Source organism: Amblyomma mixtum, chromosome 3 (assembly GCF_055824585.1).
Source record: "Amblyomma mixtum isolate Tamu chromosome 3, ASM5582458v1, whole genome shotgun sequence".
Taxonomy (NCBI): Eukaryota; Metazoa; Arthropoda; class Arachnida; order Ixodida; family Ixodidae; genus Amblyomma; species Amblyomma mixtum.
In genome coordinates this window covers 176,231,307-176,252,042 of record NC_143014.1, presented here as the reverse complement: position 1 = coordinate 176,252,042, position 20,736 = coordinate 176,231,307, and the positions used below count along the sequence as shown (strand labels likewise).

Here is a 20,736-nt window from a genome sequence, read left to right as displayed (position 1 = left end):
TTTGTGGAGGTTTAAAGGGGCTGCGAAACACTGCTTTGGGGGATACCGGCTATACTTCAGGTGGATTCTTTATGTTGCACAGATGCTGACTTAAAAATAATTACAGGAATCGATGAACAGGAACGGGAGCTATTCAATGAAGAAATTTCAAAATACAAGCAAACAAAACGCTGCCCTGAACTCGATTTTGGCGGGTCTTCCACACCTGGTGTAACCAATCAAAACAGCCTGCCAGAGCACGTCGCGGAAGTTTGCACTCCATGGTTGCCTGCTCCCTTTAACTCGTTCTTGCTGAGACTGGCAGCGTCGTTTCCATGCCAGAGCCCATGGAGGAAGGAAAAAATTTTCCTTCCTCCAAGCCAGAGCCCCTGGTGGTGTATTTTTTATTTTACTTGCTTTGCAGGGCTTTTATCTAAGACAAACAAGTTGTTTTGTTAATCTAATATAAAACACAGACAGGTGACAAAATGTGTCTCTGTTTATTCACACAATTTGCAGTATATTTACTGTTTGTCCAATCATCAAGCTCGCGCCAGGTGATGTCATAACTGGTCATAACCAATGTTTTTGGATCTAAAAACATTCGCTAAAACCCGTCGGCCGTGACCAGCGGCCATATTGCTTTTTTCGTCACCGGCCGACGTACCGGCAAGGCGCGAAGAACTGAGCTGCAAGTATCTTTTTAGCACCTGTATAACTGACTCTCCTGTCACGATAGCTGGAACAACAGTTAATTTTTTTTTTTTCAGCTCATGGAGAAAATTCACGAACCTGACTCTCGCCACTGGATCAGCGAGCCCGTGAAAGTGGCACAGTTCAAGGAAGAATGGACAGAGGCGTTGGAAAGAGCGGGATATGGCGAATACAATGGCATGAATGTCGGGGAAGCTATCATGAAAGTTCTGAATATCTCGGAATTTGCGCTGACAAATTTGGAGGCAGATTTTCGGTGAGCAGCGTTCATTTTTTTTTTTTTCTACAATTTTTGCATCGTAGTCGGCGCATTTGGTGACTCGCAGTGCGGCCATTCCCTTGTGTCATAGCGTGCGAGTGCATAAACGACATGAAGTTTAATTAAGCCGCAGTTGTCACCAAAACAAGCGAGCAGCACACTGCTGTGTGTTCGACGCAGTTCCTGTGTGTATGTTCCTGAGCCAGACAAGCCTGTTTTAAGACCTGTAGCTTTCGAGCTGTTTTTTGTTGTTGGAATCTGTTGAGAGTGGAACGCCGTTAAGACTCCGCGTTCTTCGCCGTGCTTTACTAACTGCATAGAGGTGCCCAGCGCAGATCGAATGTGCGTTTCGCTCTTGGTCACCGTACTGGGTATGTCGTGAGGGTGTCTACGGATACCTTTGCCTGGTCACTGTGCGTTTCGCTGCGAGATGCGTATCTGTTAGTTACGGTTCGTGAAGTGATCGATGTCAAGCGCTCAGGTCCCCAACCATTGACGAGACTCATGGAGAGGAAGCAAAACGTTTTTTGTGCAGTGAATAAAATTTCGGCTGTCATAACTAACTTTTGCATGCATGACAAAGGCCATTGTTGGTTCTTTGTATGTGTGACCAAAACATTCTCGCTGTTTCAGATTGTTTCTTCATGCGCACATGGGGACAGAGGTGCATTGTTGGGTGTAAAACAGCTTGACCATATCAACAGCAGGATTATGATTAACGGTATTGGTATATGGGGTTTAATAGCGCAAGCATTCAGCACATTGTAGTAAAACAGAGTTGAGCTAGTTAGTAAATGATTCTTCACCACGATCCTTTGCTGTTCTTGGTGAAGAACGGAGCACACTTCCACTGGTAACTAAGCTTGGGAACACGTTACACATCTGCTAAATGACATCACAGGTGGTGACTTGCAGGTTGACTTACTAGGCGAACAGATTGAAGCAATACATAGCTTGCACTGACTTCGTACCAGCCACCATGCTGGCGAAGCAAGAGATATGTGAGATGGTACACTTTTCTGCAATCTACTTGCTGAAACCTGCTCTGGCCTGCACTGCTGAAGCTATGCATAGTTCACCATCATGGCACCCGTGATGTTAGATGCAAGCTGTCTTGATATGGCTGGTGCTGCAAATCGCACATTTACAGTGCGTTGTGAAGCCAGCCCTATTCGAACTACTCTTTTTTTTTTTTGAAAAATATCTGAGAAGGGTTGCAACTGCCTTATAACTATGCATTATAGAAAAGCAGGACTATACTTCTGTGAAAATTAGCTCCACGCAGACATAATTGTGAGATTATTATGAAACATCGGCATGATGAAATAGTTGGTGTAATCTTGATATCTAAGAAAATTTTGCCTACTGGGTGCATAACTTCTCATATTTAGGACAGAGGCAGGTTTAAATTCTTGTTTTCTGAAAAAGTTGTCATTTGTTTAGAGCAGAAACGAAAGAGGAAGCTGAGAAATATCAAGTCAGCTCTCTGTAGTTCGTCTGCAGGCATAAGAGGTGATAGGAAATTTTGTAGTAGCTTCATGGTGGTGGTGAATAAGACATGCCTGCATCTTTTGTGGTCGAGTGGAGTCGATCTTCTATTTGTGGCAGGTGCAGCAAAAGACTTGCAGCATTCCATGTCCTCACATAATGTGAGAAGAAATCAGTAAGGGAGCAACCTTTCCAGCTAGCATATGCAATCGACTTGTCACTTTATTATGATGACCTGTTATTCGCAAAAGGGCTGTCTTTTAGTTCTCAGTCACCTGTGATATTTTTGAAAGGAGCTGTTACACTAAAAACACGTCTTACAAAGACTAAATCCAGGCAGAGCTTTCTCATAGGGCTTGGTATAATTCTGCACTAGTTTCCTGCTGGCTAGCCCTCAATGAACAACGAACAGGTTTGAGCGCACCGTGGACTTGCGTTCACCGTGTGAGAGTATTTTAGAACAGTGCTTATGTCTCATATTTTTCCCTCGTTTGACTACCTTAATGATGGTCATGTGCTATGATGCATCAGGATTTTTAGCTTGTATTGCATCAAGATTTGAACACCTTAGTATACATAGGTCTTCAGCACTTTTTGACCACACATAGCCTGTATGCCAGTAAGCGTCATTATCACTGAAAGGACTGAGCAGTAAGGAAAGAGGCAGACAGGACTTCCTTCCTTTCTGTCCTTTGGCTGGCTCCTGTTGTCCAGACTTGCGAACTCGTCTGGTACGCATTGTTATTTCAGTTTGTCATTATCACCTTGGCTCAGCTACAGTGAAGGGGAAAAGTAATCATACTCACCTGATTTTTGTTTTGCTTGCTGCAATATTCCACTCTCAGTATTCTATCTGACCTGAAATTCAAATAGCAGTACTTAATTTTGATCAACAAGGTCTTTGCAGTTATACAGAGTACCCAGGAAAAAAAAAACATTGGGTCCAATAGGGCTTGCATCCAAAATGGATCGAATCGGAATCAGATGGATTTAATGGGTCAGGCAGTTAGACTTGTGAATATAACTGGGCAGCCCAATTGGATCATCCAATTGGGAGGTGTGATTGGAGCACTTAAATGGACCTTCCAATTAGCTCAATTTGGCACTTCCACTTGGAAGGCACAATTGGAAGCCAATAATTTCATGACTGAGATCTGTATATTGCTCTGTACAAGCACAGAACAGCGAAAAAATTAGTTTCCTGGGAAAAAAAAAAGATCAGCTTAATTTACCAAATTGTTTTGATCATTTCCACTATCTCTGTGGTCGTGATTCAATATAATAACTTCACTGTGTGAACTTGCGCCACTGGTTTCAGGATTATGGTCCATTTAATGGTACCATATAAGGCCGAAGAAAAATTATTTTAGTGGACATAAATTGAACACTGGCTTTGTGTCGCCTCTTTAGGCTTTTAGTGTTCCTATGGCTTAGGTGTCATGTATGCTTGCCTGTGGCCCACTTTGGGCTGCCACTTGAGTTGGGAGCCAGCAGTTGTCCAGCAGTTCTTGCAGGCTCCAGTTGGAACCAGTTGGAACGGTTCCAATTGGTTCCAAAAACACAATTGGGAATTTCCCAATTGGACCCAGTGGTATTTTCGGCTGGGTAGTCGTCAGTTTTCATGTAGGATTTCCCTGTGATTTTCTTTCTTTTCAGCCCAAGCACACTTTGCTGTGGAGATGAAAACATGGATTCGGCACAAGTTCCAGAAGACTCTGGCCTGATGACCTTGAAGTGAGTTCATTTTAGCTTATATGGTTCAGTTCACTGTGATGTGATGTTGGGTGTACATATGCGTCTGTGCTGAATTCATCATTTGAAAAAGAGCTGACTGATTGCGAGTGATAAGTAACACAAGCTTATGGATGCTTATGTGCAGGCTACTTAAAAAAGAGCTGCAGAAACGGGAACAAGATGTGGCATATCGCTTCAAGGTGGCACACTTCTTGCGCAGGAGTTGTCCGCTTTCAAAAGTGGTACGTAAATAAATACTCTGTAGGTTTGATTAGCCTTCAAGTGAAGCCAGTATAAGGCACTTTTCTAATGAGAGACTTTTGTGTGTACTTTTCCTGCATTTAAGATTGCTGGTTCTGTGCTGAATTAAGGTTCAATGACAGTGTCATTACTATACAGCAAGGGGTTCTCAAACTGAGTTTAGCAGAGCTGTTGGGTTCCTTGGAGTGCTTTTTGCATTCCTGGGGCTCTTAAAAATTCATTCATGCCTTAACTTCTACCTTTCCTTCACCCACTTTACTCTGGGGCTGACAGTACTGTAATTTCTTATTGTAGACTGGTTCATTATACAGCCAGTACGCATTAACGCAGCAAACGTGAATTAACTCTGTCTAGTTTTTTTTGACATGCTTTCTTTTGTTCTCTTGCTGCAAGAACCTGGTGGGCAAGAACTCCAAGGTTAGTGAGACCGAGAAGGTGCCCAGCGGGGAACCTGTACTGCTGGTACAGGTCTTCAGGCCCATCAAAACGCCTGCGTACTTTAAAAAAGTACGCATGGGTAATCGTACCTATCCTTTCAGGGTGAGCACCTTTCTTACATTCTTGGCACGTTGCTTTTGAAACTCCCCCGCAGAGGTGTCTGCAGCATGCAGATGTTGGTGAGTTGCGACACCAAGGGTTCCTGAGCATCCGCAGGGACATCCCCACAGGGCGATGACGGTGAGCAGTGCGTCGCCACGGATACGAGCACCCGCGCTTAGCCGTGCGTGGCTTGGCCGTGTCCGGGGAAAAGGGGATCTTGGTGGTTGGGCTAATGCCGAGCATTTGTGCCTTCAAAGCCCCCTTGGTGGAGGCAACTCACTACTTTGGCCCCAGCTTCCCGTAGACGGCACCCCCGGCCTGACCCGACTGGGGGACATCGGCAGTCGCCTTTTCCTACCCTACCCTCTCTCTTCCACTCTCCTATCTCTTTCTCACAACTCTCCTGTCTTCTACTCACTTCTTGGTTCTTCCTTTTTTTCCTAGTGAGGGGGGGTTAACCTTGTTTGGCGAACTACCCTTTGTTTTGTCATATTGGGTTATAAGTTAGAGTGTACAGCTGGCATGGGCAGGGCTTGCTTGCATGTACTTGTCCCGTCTCCTTGTTGGGCTCCGTGGTGGGTTGCTGGCACTGTAGCCGAATAATATACATATCCTATGGCTTCCCCTCCTTCATGAAATGATTGCCGTCTCAAGAGAGGGCAGAACACAAGTTTTCCCGAAATATCACGTGGTTTACAGCGAAGATCCTGAAAAACCAGCAAGGAAAATATCCCCATTCATAGTTGCCAAGTGTCTTAAAGAAGCCTTGGGTCCCGGTTATAAGGTGACCGAACTAGCTAGCGGAGACTTGCTCCTAGAAATATGGGACAAAGTTCAGGTTCCTAGACTTTCCAGCATTCTGGCATTTTCACATATTCGTGTCTCCGTCACACCCCACAGGTCACTGAACACTGTCCGTGGTGTGATCTCTGGGATCGAGTTTCTGGATATCACTGAACAGGAAATGCTAGATAGCTTAGCTGATCAAAATGTCACTAATGTTGAACGCATCAAAATAAGAAAGGAAAACAAAGAAATCCCAACGAAGCACCTTCTTTCACTTGTTGCACACTTCCCCGACTCCATTGAAGTTGGGTACACAAAGATTGCAGTGAGACCGAACATTCCAAACTCCAGATGCTGTTTCATTTACCAAAGATTGGCCATGGTTCCCAGAGTTGCCATGGCCACAAAACCTGCATGAAATGCGCTTCAAAAGAACACACCTCACAAAACTGCGAAGCAGCATTTCGCTGCGCTAACTGTGAAGGCGAACACCCAGCCTGTCCCAAGTCTTGCCCATTCTGGAAGACAGAAAAAGAAATACCATATTTGCCCGAATGTAACACGACACAAATGTAACATGAGGGGCGACTTTACATGCTGCCCAGTGGGGAAAAATAAAACCAGGAATGTAACACGAGACCAACAAGTGCAAAAAAAGGTATCTACCTTTAATAGACATCTTGGCCAACACTGAACGTCTTTTAGAAATCATTCACTAATCCTCGTTTTCGGAAGAGTTCTTGGCACTGAGTCCTCCTTTTCGCTGTCGACCTCCCAGACGATGTCATCCTTGGTGCCGTTGAGGTCATTCGATATGGAACACTTCTTGAATGACATAACGACCATGTCTTGAGGCAGACACCCGCTTGTCGATCTGAGATACGCACAGTCACTTGGTTCTTCTCGAGGGCGTCGGGGCTTGATCTTCCCGGATCCATTCAGTGTGCAATTTCCGCACCCTGTCCTTAAACGGTTTATTTAGGCAGAGGTCCAGTGGCTGCAGCACAGATGTCATCCCCTCGGGAATAACGACAAGGTGGGTTTTTGTGTCCCCCAGCTTCTTCTTCACCTCAGGGGTCAGGTGTCCGCGAAACGAATCCAACACCAGGATTGATGCAAGGTGGAGAAGCGCGCCTGGTCGATGGCCCCACAGGGTTTTAATCCTGTCAAGCATCAGCGATGAATCCGTCAGCCCCTTCTCCTGGCAGCGGATGATCACATTTTTCGGGAACATCTCCTTCGGTACCGTCTTGCGCCGAAAAATTATGTACGGCGGCAGCTTCTGGCCATCTGCTAGGCATGCCAGCATCACCATCAATCTGATTTTTTTCATTCCCAGTGGTCCTAATGTGGACTTCTGGGGCACCTGCACTGTGCACAGTCATGGCCATAAGCATGTCCAGATACATGGTCTGGTCAGTATTTCCAATATGCCCCAGTGGCGTATTTGATGAACGATGCAGGTTGGTGACGTAGTGCTGAAATTCCAGCAGCTTTGCTTCAAAGTCTCCAGCCAGCTTCTGTCGTATCGAAGTTGTTTGCCACAGTGAGAAGCCGTTCCTTTTCATGAACTTTTGGGCCCACCTACGAGACTCTCATAGGTTTTCCAAGGTATCCCCATCTGCCGAGCGACGTTGCTAGCCTTCCAGCAGATCAGCTTGACACTGGCCCCCATGAGGCGGTTGCGCTGCTCAATTACAAAGTCCGCCACCTTTTTCCTCCAGTTCGACGTGGCTGCCATGGCGAGGCCTTTGCAGTCAGGCACCTCCCGCTGCAGCCGCCACCCGCACATGGTTGACTCGTTCACACCCAGTCGTCTGGCAGCCTCAGAATTTCCGAGCTCTTCAGCTATCAGGATTGATTTTCTCTTAAAACGAGCGTCATACTGGGCAGTTGTTGCCATCATGTGGGGTGCACTAAGCAGTCAAAACAACCTAACTGTGAACGAACACGACATGACATGCATGGGATTTCAATCAACACAAAGAACGAGTTAGTTTTGACTTTGAATGGATTGGGATTTGGCCAGATTTGGCTTCTATGATACCCAGGTTGCCAACGCAACATCGCAAAACTGCGGAAACAGAAACCGTCTCGAGGAGTCTGGCTGCTCCGCCGCTGCTCCGATATGTGATGCGCCTTGCTGATCGCTTTAGGGTATTTGTAGCTTGGAATTCTCGTTGGCCGACCAGTGCAGCAATCTTTTTTTTTTTTTAGATTTCCTGTAGTTGGGGGCTGACCTGCACAACGCAGTAGTCAGTATACGGCAAAACATGTCATAGCGTGCCATAGCGTGCTTTTTTTTCCCCTCGGATATTGCCGATTCCCGAATATTGTTTTCCCCGAGAGCATTCAAACAGGCTGTCGGGAGGGGTAGCCATAGTTGTGCAAAGTGGTATAGCAGGCCGTGAAGTGAAACTTGCAACTAAATCAGAGGCTGTAGCAAGCACTCTACTTATGTATAAAACTATTACAGTGTGCTTTGTATACCTCGAGCCACACCTGAAAGTAACCTGTATAGAGTTAGAAAACCTTTTATCATTACTACCAGAGCCTTATCTGGTAGTTGGCTATTTTAACGCACAGAATTGTGAAATTTGAATTAACAGAAAGTGAAAATGCTCTTAATTTGAATCGCGCTACTTCTTAATGCATTTTTGCGATGGTAAAGCAACAGTGGTGTATTGTAAAACATGGAGGTAATTTGTGCCCTGTGAGTTTTGTGCACCACCATGGAAAAGATTTTCATAAGGGCATATTCTGCTGGCTCACTATTCTCAAGGGCTTGCTCAGAAGTTATTCCAGCCATTTTGTTTTGATGGTTATGGTATTTGATTGTTCGTTAGAAAACATTCTAGTGTTTGCGCATGTCTAGGATGGTGTGGCATTATCCTGCTCTTTGTGCAACTGCAGCTGTTTCCCTTATTTTTCAGATCATGGCCGAAGTGGCAGTGCTTGGCAGCCAAACATTGTCTGAGTTGCGTGACCAGATCTGTTGTATATCGGACATTGCTCCCATTGGAGACTTCAGTGAAAACCCAGCCAGGCCCCAAGAACCAGTAGCTGGTGTAAGGCCCTCTTTTTTTTTAACTTCTCTGGGCACTTGTATCAGATTTGAGTGGGGAACCCATTTTTCAAGTTGTTCGTTGACAGATCCATCCGGTGTGCAATGCGTAGGTAACGGCACATTTGTAAACAGCGCTCGCAGCTATCTTCTATGAAAAAAGAAAGTTCTACCTTGTCACATAGACTTAGAAGCCAGGTGGGCATAAGCACCTTACCTGAGAACCGTTAGTTGCAGTCTTATACCCCTGCCACACGGCAAATTTAATGTCATTCCCATCGAGTGACGTTCGTTCAAAATGACATTAGTTTGCTGCCACACGAGAAAATATAATGTCATTCGATGAAAACGACATTAGGTACCGAATGAGTGAACAGAACTCATTCGCCAGTGATCTCCGAGCTAATGTGTTCCCTCGACACCAGAGGCTTGGTGAGAATATACACCGAAAAACATGATTACAAAAACGTCACAAGCACTGTAATATTTCCGCGTCCGTATGATTGTGCGGTCATTCATTTATGTATATAAAAATGCCAAACAGAATTGGAAAAAAATAAAACACTCTCGCTACCAGCCTTGCGTGGATAACATTCACAACATGGCGACGCCCAGCTCGCCCACTTCGGACCGAATACTGCGTCGCCGCTGCATTTTTCGACACGATAGCTTGCTCTAAACGGTTGTATTCGCTTTTATTTTGTGCATTCTCATCCCTCCGTAACAATATAGGTTTGAAATATTAGTCGCTTTTGAGATAAATTTCAGAATTTCTTGATGCTAGGCTTAACTATGTACGGCGTACACTGTCGTCATAGCAACGACCCCGAGCGAAGTACTTCTCCAACTTTGCACTAGAATCTACATTTTCATTTCATCCAATTGATTTACATTTAAAAAAAAAAACAAAGCCTTCGAATGCATTCATTACTGCCGTTAATAAAAGAGAAAAACGTTTCTTCGGCACTCAGTTCAGGAGGTTTGACTTGTTGTCATCTAGATGGCGCCACAGTATGTTACGCTTCTCGCGCGCTACACTAGTCACTCCCAAGCACCGTGCTCCCAACTAAAACTGTTGTGACGACGGGCGGCAGTGCGCGCAAGGTGCGCCCGTAGCATGCGCAACGCTTTTGCGGACGCACAGCTAATACTGTCTAATTTCGCCATAGAGAGCATTTCACAAAATGACGTCCGCCATTTGCCTGCCGCCGCTGGCTGAGGTTTGGCTTGGCTTGGACTCGTGGTGGATAGCAGTGATCAACACGTTATTGAAATGAGGATGAAGATTTTAAAATCGGTTTCCATTAGCAAAGCAATACTTTTTGCAACGTATTGAAGCGTACATTGAAATTTTTGTATGCTGTACTCTCTTTCCATCGCAATCACCATCATTTGCAAATGACATTAGTTTTTGCCGTGTAGCAGCGCGCAGAAAAAATGACATTAAGCCAAACAAATGTCATTTGATGAGAATGACATTAAATTTTCCGTGTGGCAGGGGTGTTAGTTCTGCTTTTTGTAGCCCATTGCACATTGTTGGTACACTATACACCTGTGGGATGCAGGCTACACAGTGCTCCACACACTTGTTGAGAGTTCTAGAACAATGTGCTCTGGTATACCGTATTTACATGATTGTAAGTCAACCTGATTTTTAAAATCGGGAAATCCTAAATGGGGGGGTTGACTTACATGGCAGCATAAATAAAGGCATAAATAAATTTTGTTAATTCAAACATATTTCGCAGTTCTTTGAAGTCTGAATTCATGAGGTATTACTGTAGCATTGTTTTGCAGTGTTGCGAGCGCTTCCTGACAGATTTTTAACTGTGCAGTGCCTCTCCATTGCATTGCAGGATATCTACAAATCGGGGTTCTTTTTCATTGGAGACACATTCTACAACGACATGCGTGATCCGTCGTGTAGGGACTACAGTGAGTAAGTACATGGTACATGCTTGGAGATTCTCAAATTTCTTGTTTGTTTTGCGCAGGATTTCTCTGGCGTGCTTGTAAAGCAGAAAATGTTCTGGTGCTTTTTGTTGTTTGCTAAGCCTGGCGTGGTGAAAGTAATCAATCTGTGGCACTGAAAGGAAGGACCACGAATGTCCCAAACGTATGTCCTTATAAATAAATACCGCACAGATAGAGGTGCGAGACTCTTGTGTCAATAGAGTAATAAACCCTGTTCATCAGAAATAGTAGTCGTGCTATATTTGGCACTTAGTTCATGTCCTGTGTTTGTACTTCATCATGTGGCTGTGTTTCAGAAAAGCTGATCTGGCTGCAGAAAGCCTTCTAACCTTTTCTGAGGATAGTTCTGGGGGGATGTGCACTGTCATGATCCTGCTGCCCAGTGCAGTGCTCCAGTGGCTGCAAAAATGAGTGCGATTGATGGTTTTCTAGCCCGCTGCAAATATTCTCCAGTTCAAGAGCACACTGTTTGGATGTTCAGGATAATGTGTGTGCGTTTCTGTGGTTGTGAGGCAAGTGACACTTTGGACCTATGACATTTGGCGCTGTCACCATTAGTGGCTCTTAAGAGGAGAGCATAGCAAATGGTACTGTGTGCCGCAGTGGCTGTAGCTTACCCTATAATGCCTAAGTTGTAATATAATGAAGAACAAAAGTCTTAATTCTTGGTCAAGCAATGTAACGCACTCGCATTATAACAAACTTCATTTATGTTTCTGTAACTCAGGAATTGGGTAAATCGCGCATTCAAGACATTCAACACGGACTGTTGTATGCAACTAGGATGAGTTCAGAAAACTAGTTAAGGTACCTGTATTGGTGGAGGATCCACCTTTTTCACCAGGCCTCTCTGCGCATGCATGCCTCTGCGCCTCCAGCTGCACTGGTTGAAAAAAAAACCACCAGCTCCTCTCGCACATGTGCCTGTCGCTGACGTGAACTGCACATGCGACCGATGGCGGCAGCTGTCAAGTACACACTTGCAGCTTCACAGGTGCAGCTGGCTCCTCGTGGAACCAGATTGCGCCTGCACCTCCCACATGCAATTGCTTTCAACCAGTGGCAGACGAGCTTTCGCCACTCCCCAGAGGGCGCCACATCTTGTGAAAAAGGCAGGTTGTAAGAAGGGGTGTTCTTGCCCAGTCAAAAGTATTGTATTTGGAATATAGAAGAATACTGAAGAATCGTAGCTTGTTGGGCCAGTTGGTGCATGGTCAGTAGAAAACCAGCGGAAAGGACGCGTTTATTTTTATGTCATTTACATCACTGTAGTCTTAATTTAGGCTAGAGTTACCACATTATGATGAATTCACATTGGTTGTCGTGTGTGTGCTGCTCCGCTTCTTTGCTGGTCTTCATGATGGACTCTGTATTTTTGTTCGTAAGTGGGAATGTGTTGCCAAAGCAATCTGCTCTGAAGAACCGTATGAAAATGAGGGCATGGTGTATTGGGACACTGTGCGTTGAAAGACTGAGAAGTGCTACTTGGCTTGTGCTTGGCCTTGCAGTCAGGTGTTGCTCGGGTGTGAAAATCCAAGAGATAGGTGACTGCATTGGCCAGCCAGCTTCATTTATCATGTTGTGTGTGCCTAGTAGAGATGCAAAGGGTGAAATTCTTCATTCCAGGGTGATCATAGAATGGGCAAAGAACCCTCGGCGCGGGTTGGGACCATTCAAAAAGGCCATAATGGAGGAGACTAGGTTTGACCAGCTGGAGTTTCGCTTGGGCTATCCTTACGTCTATGTGCACCAGGGTAACTGTGAACACTTGATAGTGTTCAGTGACTTGAGGTGAGACCTATGCTAGTAATTTGATATTAAGTTGTTGCTGAGTGATGCTAAGTTGCTGTTTGCTAAATTGATGCTGTGCAGCAGTAATCTGAAAGGAGATTGACACACAGCATACCTTTACATGACAGCTTAGCCCAAACACATTCCTCGACCCTTAGTTTCCTTGGGAAAGCAAGAGGTGTGCAATGAGACTGTTGGGCAAAACAACCTGGCACCATCTTTAGGTATCAACAGTCGTCTTCCATTCAGTTATGACAGTTATTTTCCTTTTAACTCTTTAAGGCATATGGCACTCTTTAAACTCCAAAAACATTGCATAGATAGTATCGAACAATTTCAGTAGAGAACTCTCCAGGACAACTCCAGCCTGGAGAAGTGCAAAACGTCATGGGTAAAATGATGCTCCACATTATCGAAAGTCTTTATTCATTCTTTATTTATTTATTTATTTACAAATACTGCAGGCCCTTCTCGGGCCCATGCAGGAGTGGATACAAAGATACAAATGAGACAATACAGGGGAACAAGTTAGGTACAGATATAATACAAAATAAGAATTCATCATCATAGCGGCATCGTGGTGGTAATGATGCCAATTCAGGGAAATGAAAATAACGGGTTCAGTACGGAAACGAATATAGTTACAAAAAATACGAAATGAAAGTCAGCATCATAGCTTTATCACGGTGGCATTACTGATGAATCAATGCTATTGTCATGCTCTATGAATGATTCAACTGAGTTGCAGTTCACAGCTGTCGAGGGTAGTTTGTTCCAGCTAGATATAGCCGCTGGAAACAAAGAATATTTATGAGCATTAATATGGCTTATGGGTTGATGAAGTGCTTTCTCGTGGTTAGTTCTCGAAGAGTGACGAAATGGTTCCTGGAGGTATGTTTCTCTTGATATGTTCAAATCACCATGATAAAGTAAGAACAGAAATTTTAGTCTTGATGTTGTTCTGCGCTGTGCCAAGCTGTGAAGATCTGCTTTGTGAAGTAGGTTAGATACGCTGGAATGTCTGGAAAAGCTTGAGTCTATACAAAGCGCACTGCTAAGTTTTGAATGCGTTCTAGTTTGCCTATCAAATATTGCTGATGTGGGCTCCAGATAATGTCAGCATATTCTAAGGTTGGTCTTACGAGCGTTTTATATGCATTAAGACCGGTTTCACTAACTAGCTCTTCCTGTAAAATACTCGAACATATTATTTATAAAGCAGTTATTAATCACCTAGAAGTTAATAACCTTCTCTACAGTCGACAACATGGCTTTAGATCGCGATTGTCAACAACCACACAGCTAGCAGAGATAACGCACGATATTGCAAATGCCCTTAATGCACGAGGCCAGTTAGACGCCATTTTTTTTAGACCTTTCTAAGGCATCTGACTTAGTTCCTCACCAAGACTTACTTACCAAACTGCGGGCTATTGGTATCGAAAATTTTATCTTTGAGCGTACTGACAAGGCGCACAATATCGCCTGATAGGCAGCGCTTGCGACGACGCTTAATCTTTCTTTTCAGATGGATAATGTCTTGCGTTATCCACGGATATTCTCGGTTGACGCGTTTCCTTCTCACAGGAATGTACTGCTTTTCGCAGAAGTGAACACTTTCTTTAAAATAGGACCACATTTCACATACGTCGTTCAATGCCTCAAATGCTGGGTAACAAGATTCCAGATGAGCTAAAACAGAACTGTCATCAGCCCGCTCGTAGTCTTTAACAAAAGTGGTAGATGGTTTGACAGTCGTATTCGAAACATGCAGTGAACATTCCAGGAATAATATCTTATGATCTGAGATTCCTTCAGTTACATTTACTGAACAGTTGTCAAGTGAATTGCTAACAAGCATAAGGTCAAGTAGAGAAGAGCACGACCCGAAAAGTTCGAGTATCAAAAGTAACTAATTGGTTTAGAGAAAAATTAAAAGTGCTTAGTAGCAATATTTCAGCGCTTTTCACTTGATTGTGATCGTGTGACATGTCTGACCAATTTATTCCAGGCAAGTTGAAGTCTCCTGTAATGATTATTTTGGATCTAGAATTTGTACGTTGCATGAGGTAGTCGTGCATCACTTCGAGATACTCGGGAGGAGCGTTGGGTGGTCGGTACACGCCTCCAAGGAGTATGCGTTTGCCCTCGTATTCAATATTACACCATACGCTCTCATGGCCATCAATGTCATCCATGCGGGAAAATTTAATGTTATTTTTAATCGCTATCGCCACTCCTCCACCTCTTGTGCCTCGGTCTTTGCGGATAAGTTTGTACGATGGCAGAATTATTTCCGAGTCTTGCACTCCTGCATTCAACCACGTTTCGCTAATGACTAGGATATGTGGCTGATAAGACAGTATTATGCCTTCAAGTAGACTGAGTTTGTTAACTATACTTCATGCGTTGAGCGATACAACTCTTAAGAACTTTATGGTCACCTTGTCATTTTTTCCGTCGGACTTTCGTTTTATCAAGCGCAGAAGCCCTTGAGCGAGATACCTCCATTCTGCAATTTTGTTGTGAATTCCATATGTATACCTTTCCGTCCACTTTCAGCTTGTCGAACGTAAGAGACACTTTCGCTCCATTCACCTTTTCTTCTGCTGCAGAACGCCAAAGGTTTGATCGTATGTCTCTTACTCTCTTTGAAAATTCCTCACTTATAGATACATCTGATCCCTTCAGTTTAAAACAACTAGACATAATTTTAGCTTTTTCAGAAAAATCGAAAAGTCTCAACATGATCGGACAGGAGCATTCAGTGTTGGGGTTTCCGATTCGATGTATTCTTTCCATTGAGACTACTTCTATTCCAAGAACGTCTTTAAAAATGTCTTGCTTGACTTTATCCTCTAGTGCTTGTGCATCTTCCTCCAGCTCTCCTTTTACACCGTATATTAGGAGGTTATTGCGTCGGCTCCTGTTTTCCAGGTCCTCCACCCTGGCTGCCATGGTCTAGCATCTGCTTATTGGTATTCATACAAGCTTCATCGCATTCTGCTAGTTTCTCTTCGCAATGCTTCAATCGGCTCACTTCCGTCTCTATTGCCGCAATCCTGTCTTGGTTACTACTGACTGTTGACTCTACTTGCTTCAGGTTCGTTGTTAGCTCTTTCAAAACTTTGTTGGTTTTCGTCTGCTCTTTAAGAGTTTTCTTCAACATTTCAGTGCTAGAGTCTGAGTCAGAGCGCAGTCCCAGGTTTAGTTCAATGTCCCCAGATGTTAGTAGCAGCAATCTAATTACATGAAAGCAATCAACCAATGTAGAAACAAGAAACTGTGGACTTGGTAGCACCATCAAAGCACGAGAGTCGTCACGAACAGAATATACTGTGTATTTATCACCAACCTGCACAATGAAGAAGAAATGGGTGAGCATCCCTGTTCGTCCGATGCCACCAAGTCCACTGAAGTGTCGGCCGGTGGGGCTGTTGTTTATATAGCTGCGCTGCCGCGCTTCTGTTGACGTCACCTCCTGAGTCAGCTGGTATGGTTGCACCACACGTGGAAGGGAATTGAACAGTGGCGGTAGTGCTCCGTCGATGATATGGCTATCAGTCTAGCGATCCAGGGGGTTCAAAGTGCCGGCCTCTCGGCAAGCATGCGCACTGTGTCCATCGTCGAATCCTGCCGAATACAGCGCGATCTGCACAATGAAGAAGAAATGGGTGAGCATCCCTATTCGTCCGATGCCACCAAGTCCACTCCTATTCTAGTTCGTTCTGGTCTTGCACTGTGTCCAGTGATCTTTTAGTGCACGTATGAGGAGGCATGATGGGTCTTCCACCGTGCATTGTGCTAGGAAGTGCAGCTGGCATATAGGTAGTATGCTGTAGCACAAGACAGTGGACACCTTTATTGGCAGTGTTAGCCCCACAGACCTCTGCAGGCAAATATAAGCTTGGTTGGTAATGGGGTTGGTAATCTCGCAGAAGTGTTACCTGTGCTTAGCCAGTGTGTGAGTGTGCACCACATATTATGTTGAGCATGGCGTGCTTCTAGGTCTCATTACTGGCAGCACACTAATGTGATAGTGCCTGAAAGTGTGGAACACTAAAGATGCCCATGCACTGTGCATGTTAAAGAACTCTAGGTAGTCAGTAGTAGTAGTCTACTAGGTAGTAGTAGGTAGTCTGGGAGCCCTCCACTGCAGCACCTCTTTCTCTTTTTTCTTCTTTCACTTCCTTTTTGATCCCTACCCTCAATGTTTAATTGAGGTGTTAACCGACAATGAGACAGTCGATGTGTCTTTCGTGTTCTCGTAATCGGTTGTTGTATATTGTTATCATTATCTGGTGCTTAATGCAGAGATTAAAATCGGGTGACTTGCATTTCTTGACAGGATGCACCATTCTGATGATAGCCAGCATCTGCGGGACTACCCTTCTGTGGCGAAGTCATGTGGCGATGGTAAAGGGGTATTCTGTATGCTCTGCCGCAAGAACTCATCTAAGTGAGTATTTCAGATGGCACTGACTGATTAGTTTTGCTGGTTTGCAAAAGTGAAGGCCTGTGAACAAAAGGGGGGCTGCCTGGAAGCACGTTGGCTCGGTTATTGCTAGACACGATGGCAGCCTGAATCAAATCTTCGATGAGGGACTGTAGTAGCCTTTGTATTGGAGTGGTACTCATTATTTTTCTAATGGTGTTGTTTCCTGCAGGGTATTTTGTAAGCGGTGTAAGTGTGCTTTACATTGCTGTTTACATTGGAGAAGACAAGAAGCTCCCATTTGCCATTGCTTTTCATGTCTTTATGAATGGCTAAGGTGGTTTGCATCAGTCACCTCTTACTATCTTTATTTTCCAGCGACAACAAATATTCTGTTCCATGCTTTGCTGCCCCGTCCAAGTGAAAGGCACACTACCACTTGCCATTGTTTGTTGGCCTGTTTAAGCAACTGGTAGATTGCGTTTCAAGAGTTTTCATTGCAGGTTTCACTAAGCATCTTACACAAAATACCACATTTACTCTCGTAATGAGTATACCTACCGTATAGTGCGGAATATAGGTCGACGTTTTTTCCGAAAAACATTACCAAAAGGTCACCCCTCGACTTATAAACCGGCCTTTGGCACGAACTCAATAGTCGTCTGGCAACATGTGCGAGCCGCGGACATTTTGGCATCCGCATCGTTATCGCTTCCATGTTGACGATTCTTTCCTTCCTCTTTGTCAACCGACGCAGCCAAACGTTGACGGCGGTAATTGTTCTTGGCGTTGTAACGTATTAATTTCGTGACAGCCCGCAAAATGAGTACTGGTACTCGACGTCAGTTCACCGTGGTGTTTAAAAAAAAAGTTATCGAATTCGCTGAAGAGTATGGGAACATGTCCGCCCAGCGACACTTTGGCATCTCGGAGAAGAGCGTCCGGTACTGGCGAGCGCAGAAAATCGAGCTGTCTGCCTGCAACACGCAGAAGACGTCCTTTCGCGGGGACCGCGCGGTGCACCCTGAGCTCGAAGACAAGGTAGCAGATTTCGTCTGCGAGCATCGTGCCAGATCCTTGCCAGTGACAGCAGAGCTTATCCGCATCAAAGCTATCGAGCTCGCCCGTGAATCCGGACTGTCCCAGGAGCAATTCAAGGGCTCCATTTACTGGGTTCGTCGCTTCATGCGACGCAAAGGATTTGCATTTCGCCGGCGCACATCAATCTGCCAGAAGCTTCCAGAGGCATATGAGGACAAGCTGGTCGAATTCCAGCGGTATGTTGTCCGTCTCCGGCAGCAGCATGGCTACTTGTTGGGACAGATCGGCAACGCCGATGAAACGCCGTTGTGGCTCAACATGCGTCGTCCAGCACAGTGTGCGAACGTGGCGCGAAGGAAGTTATGCTTCTTTCGACAGGGAACGAGCATTCGCGCTTCACGGTAATGCTCGCGTGCACTGCAGACGGCGGAAAGCTGCCCCCATATATAATCTTCAAGCGGAAGACGGTGCCGAAAGAAGCTTTCCCGCGGGACGTTATCGTTCGCGGGAACGAAAAGGGCTATATGGACGAGGCCCTCATGGTGAACTGGATTAACACCGTCTGGAATCGATGACCCGGCGCACTCCTGCGGTGTCCGAGCATGCTCTTGTTGGATGCCTTTCACGGGCATTTGACTGCCGGTGTGAAGCAGGTGCTCCGCGATGGGAGGACGGAGCTCGTTGTCATTCCGGGGGGCATGACCTTAACACTTCAGCCACTGGACGTCGTGCTGAATAAGCCCTTCAAAGACCGCGTGCGTGAACTCTATAATCAGTGGATGGCAGGCGACAATCCAAAGACACCCACCGGCCGGCTGCGCAGGCCGCCTCTCGCCACTGTGGCCACCTGGGTGGCTGAGGCTTGGCGCTCGCTGCCCGACGATATGGTGGTGCGGGCATTCAAGAAATGTAGCGACTTGTTGGACGGTACCGAGGACGACATGCTGTGGGACGCAGCCAGCGCGAAGCAGTTGTCTTCGGACGAGAGCTCAGACAGCTCGGACGAATGAGGCAACGAGTCTGGTGGCACCAGTGAATAAAACGAAGTTTTGTGCCTCATAATTTTTATGTTGACTTTTTTGCTTCAAGGTAAGGGGGTCGACCTATATTCCGCATTATATGGTAGTAATAAAGGCGCCCTATACATGACTCATTGAAATGCAGATAATATTAAATTGACTGCAGTATGAATTTTGTCCTGCCTAATGAAAACCTCCAAAATCAAACCATTTTTTTTTTTAAGTGCATTCATTACGCATTTGGTTGCATTTCGGTTGCACGTTGACAGAGGTCACAGAACCTATTAAGAATGCAAGACTGGATGACTTGCTCGATTGCAAGCTATGATCTTGCTGTTAAGGGATCATGAAAAAGTTGGAATCACAGCAACGCAGTGTTGATTGGTTTGAAAGTATATTGTACCTGTCAAGTACCAGTTTACATTTTAATAAAACTTACATTTACTTTAGCATTGCTACTCGAGGCCATCTTTGGCCAGCTACAGCTTGTGGCATTGAGACATCTGCAGTATTAACATTTACAGAATTCTGTGTTTTATTTTTTTTAGGTGGGTGACATTTGAGAATGAGCGTGTCACTGAAGACCCCTTTTTCTTCTGTGGTACCTGTTTCCGGAAATTCAACTACACTGCAGACGGAAAGAAGATTGGGGATTTCCGGGCATTGCCTTACTTGGGTTGGAATGTACTGGGGTGATCCTTGCAAGTCTGGTAATGCATTCCAGGCAAAAAAAAAAAAATTGTACAGTGTGTTGAACTCCGCAGCTACATTGTGTGTTTGTGTTGGAGCTCAAAACAGTTCTTGGTAATTAAATTTCGTTTTGCAGTCAAGTCGTACTGTATTGTATGTTTGAATTCCTAGGTGCAGTAAGGTGCTGTTTTCAGTGCCTCCGCCCCTGCACCACACGGCTGCAAAAACTGCTTTGGGCAGTGACTCCAGCATTTCGGTTAGGCCAGTTTCAGCGCCTGCAGAACACGTTCGCACCTTAAAAAGTGAAGCTTTCGCTTTGTACTGAGCGCTAGCTTATATCAATTTTTGCGGATGAAAAAAAAAATCTTAAGTCGTTTCTTGCCGCTTTTTATTTTATTTCCTGCAGGCTCAACACGCCTGTCTAGGTCAGCAAGACTTTGTCGCTGTCGCGATTGTTTGCTATATGCAGAAGGTCCTGGGATGGTCCTCCATCTGTCAAAGCAGCTGTCGGTTGAAGAGAAGCAATGGCGAAGGAGGAACGTGCAAAGCTGTAGCTTGTGTGGTGTCCTAGCCATTTCCGCGGTGGTAGCTTTAGTTCTATGTGATTATCGTCTATTAAAACCAGAAACTCTGGCTTTTAAGCCATAACAGAGAGTAAAAAAAAAATACAACCGAAATGAAAGCCCACACAACTGAACCTCGCAAAACGCTGCCCTCACACACACTGTCGCGGTATAGTTTCGTTTTCGAGCTTTTGGTCGCATGCACTTGCCTTACTGCGGTGATGCAGCTTCATCAACAGCCGCCACATGAATTGCGCCCTCATGTGCCGTTACGTCGATGTCGTTGGAGCAAGCTATAAGGCGCTGAACATGAAGGTCAAGCGCTGATAGGCGTTTACAGGGTCCTGCAATGGCTGCGGTGATGTTCCAGTAGGGTGTTGAGACTGGCGCCTAGGCCC

The 20,736-nt window shown here is 45.1% G+C and overlaps 1 protein-coding gene and 1 pseudogene across 2 annotated transcripts; one reads left to right on the top strand and one right to left on the bottom strand.

The window, feature by feature from the left end:
• Positions 1–532: 532 nt before the first annotated feature.
• On the top strand, positions 533–19,915 carry LOC149352814 (snRNA-activating protein complex subunit 3-like). Of its 2 annotated transcripts, XM_089582026.1 has the most exons (10): positions 533–670; positions 750–949; positions 4,097–4,174; positions 4,320–4,416; positions 4,829–4,975; positions 8,695–8,829; positions 10,682–10,764; positions 12,426–12,590; positions 16,939–17,049; positions 19,634–19,915. In XM_089582026.1, exons 2-10 carry the CDS (start codon positions 753–755, stop codon positions 19,779–19,781), a joined length of 1,161 nt encoding a protein of 386 aa, XP_089438152.1. In that variant the 5' UTR covers positions 533–670; positions 750–752; the 3' UTR covers positions 19,782–19,915. The 2 variants fall into 2 exon arrangements, with proteins under 2 accessions (XP_089438152.1, XP_089438153.1); XM_089582027.1 differs by lacking the exon at positions 12,426–12,590.
• On the bottom strand, positions 14,954–16,349 carry LOC149352815 (uncharacterized; annotated as a pseudogene).
• Positions 19,916–20,736: the final 821 nt, after the last annotated feature.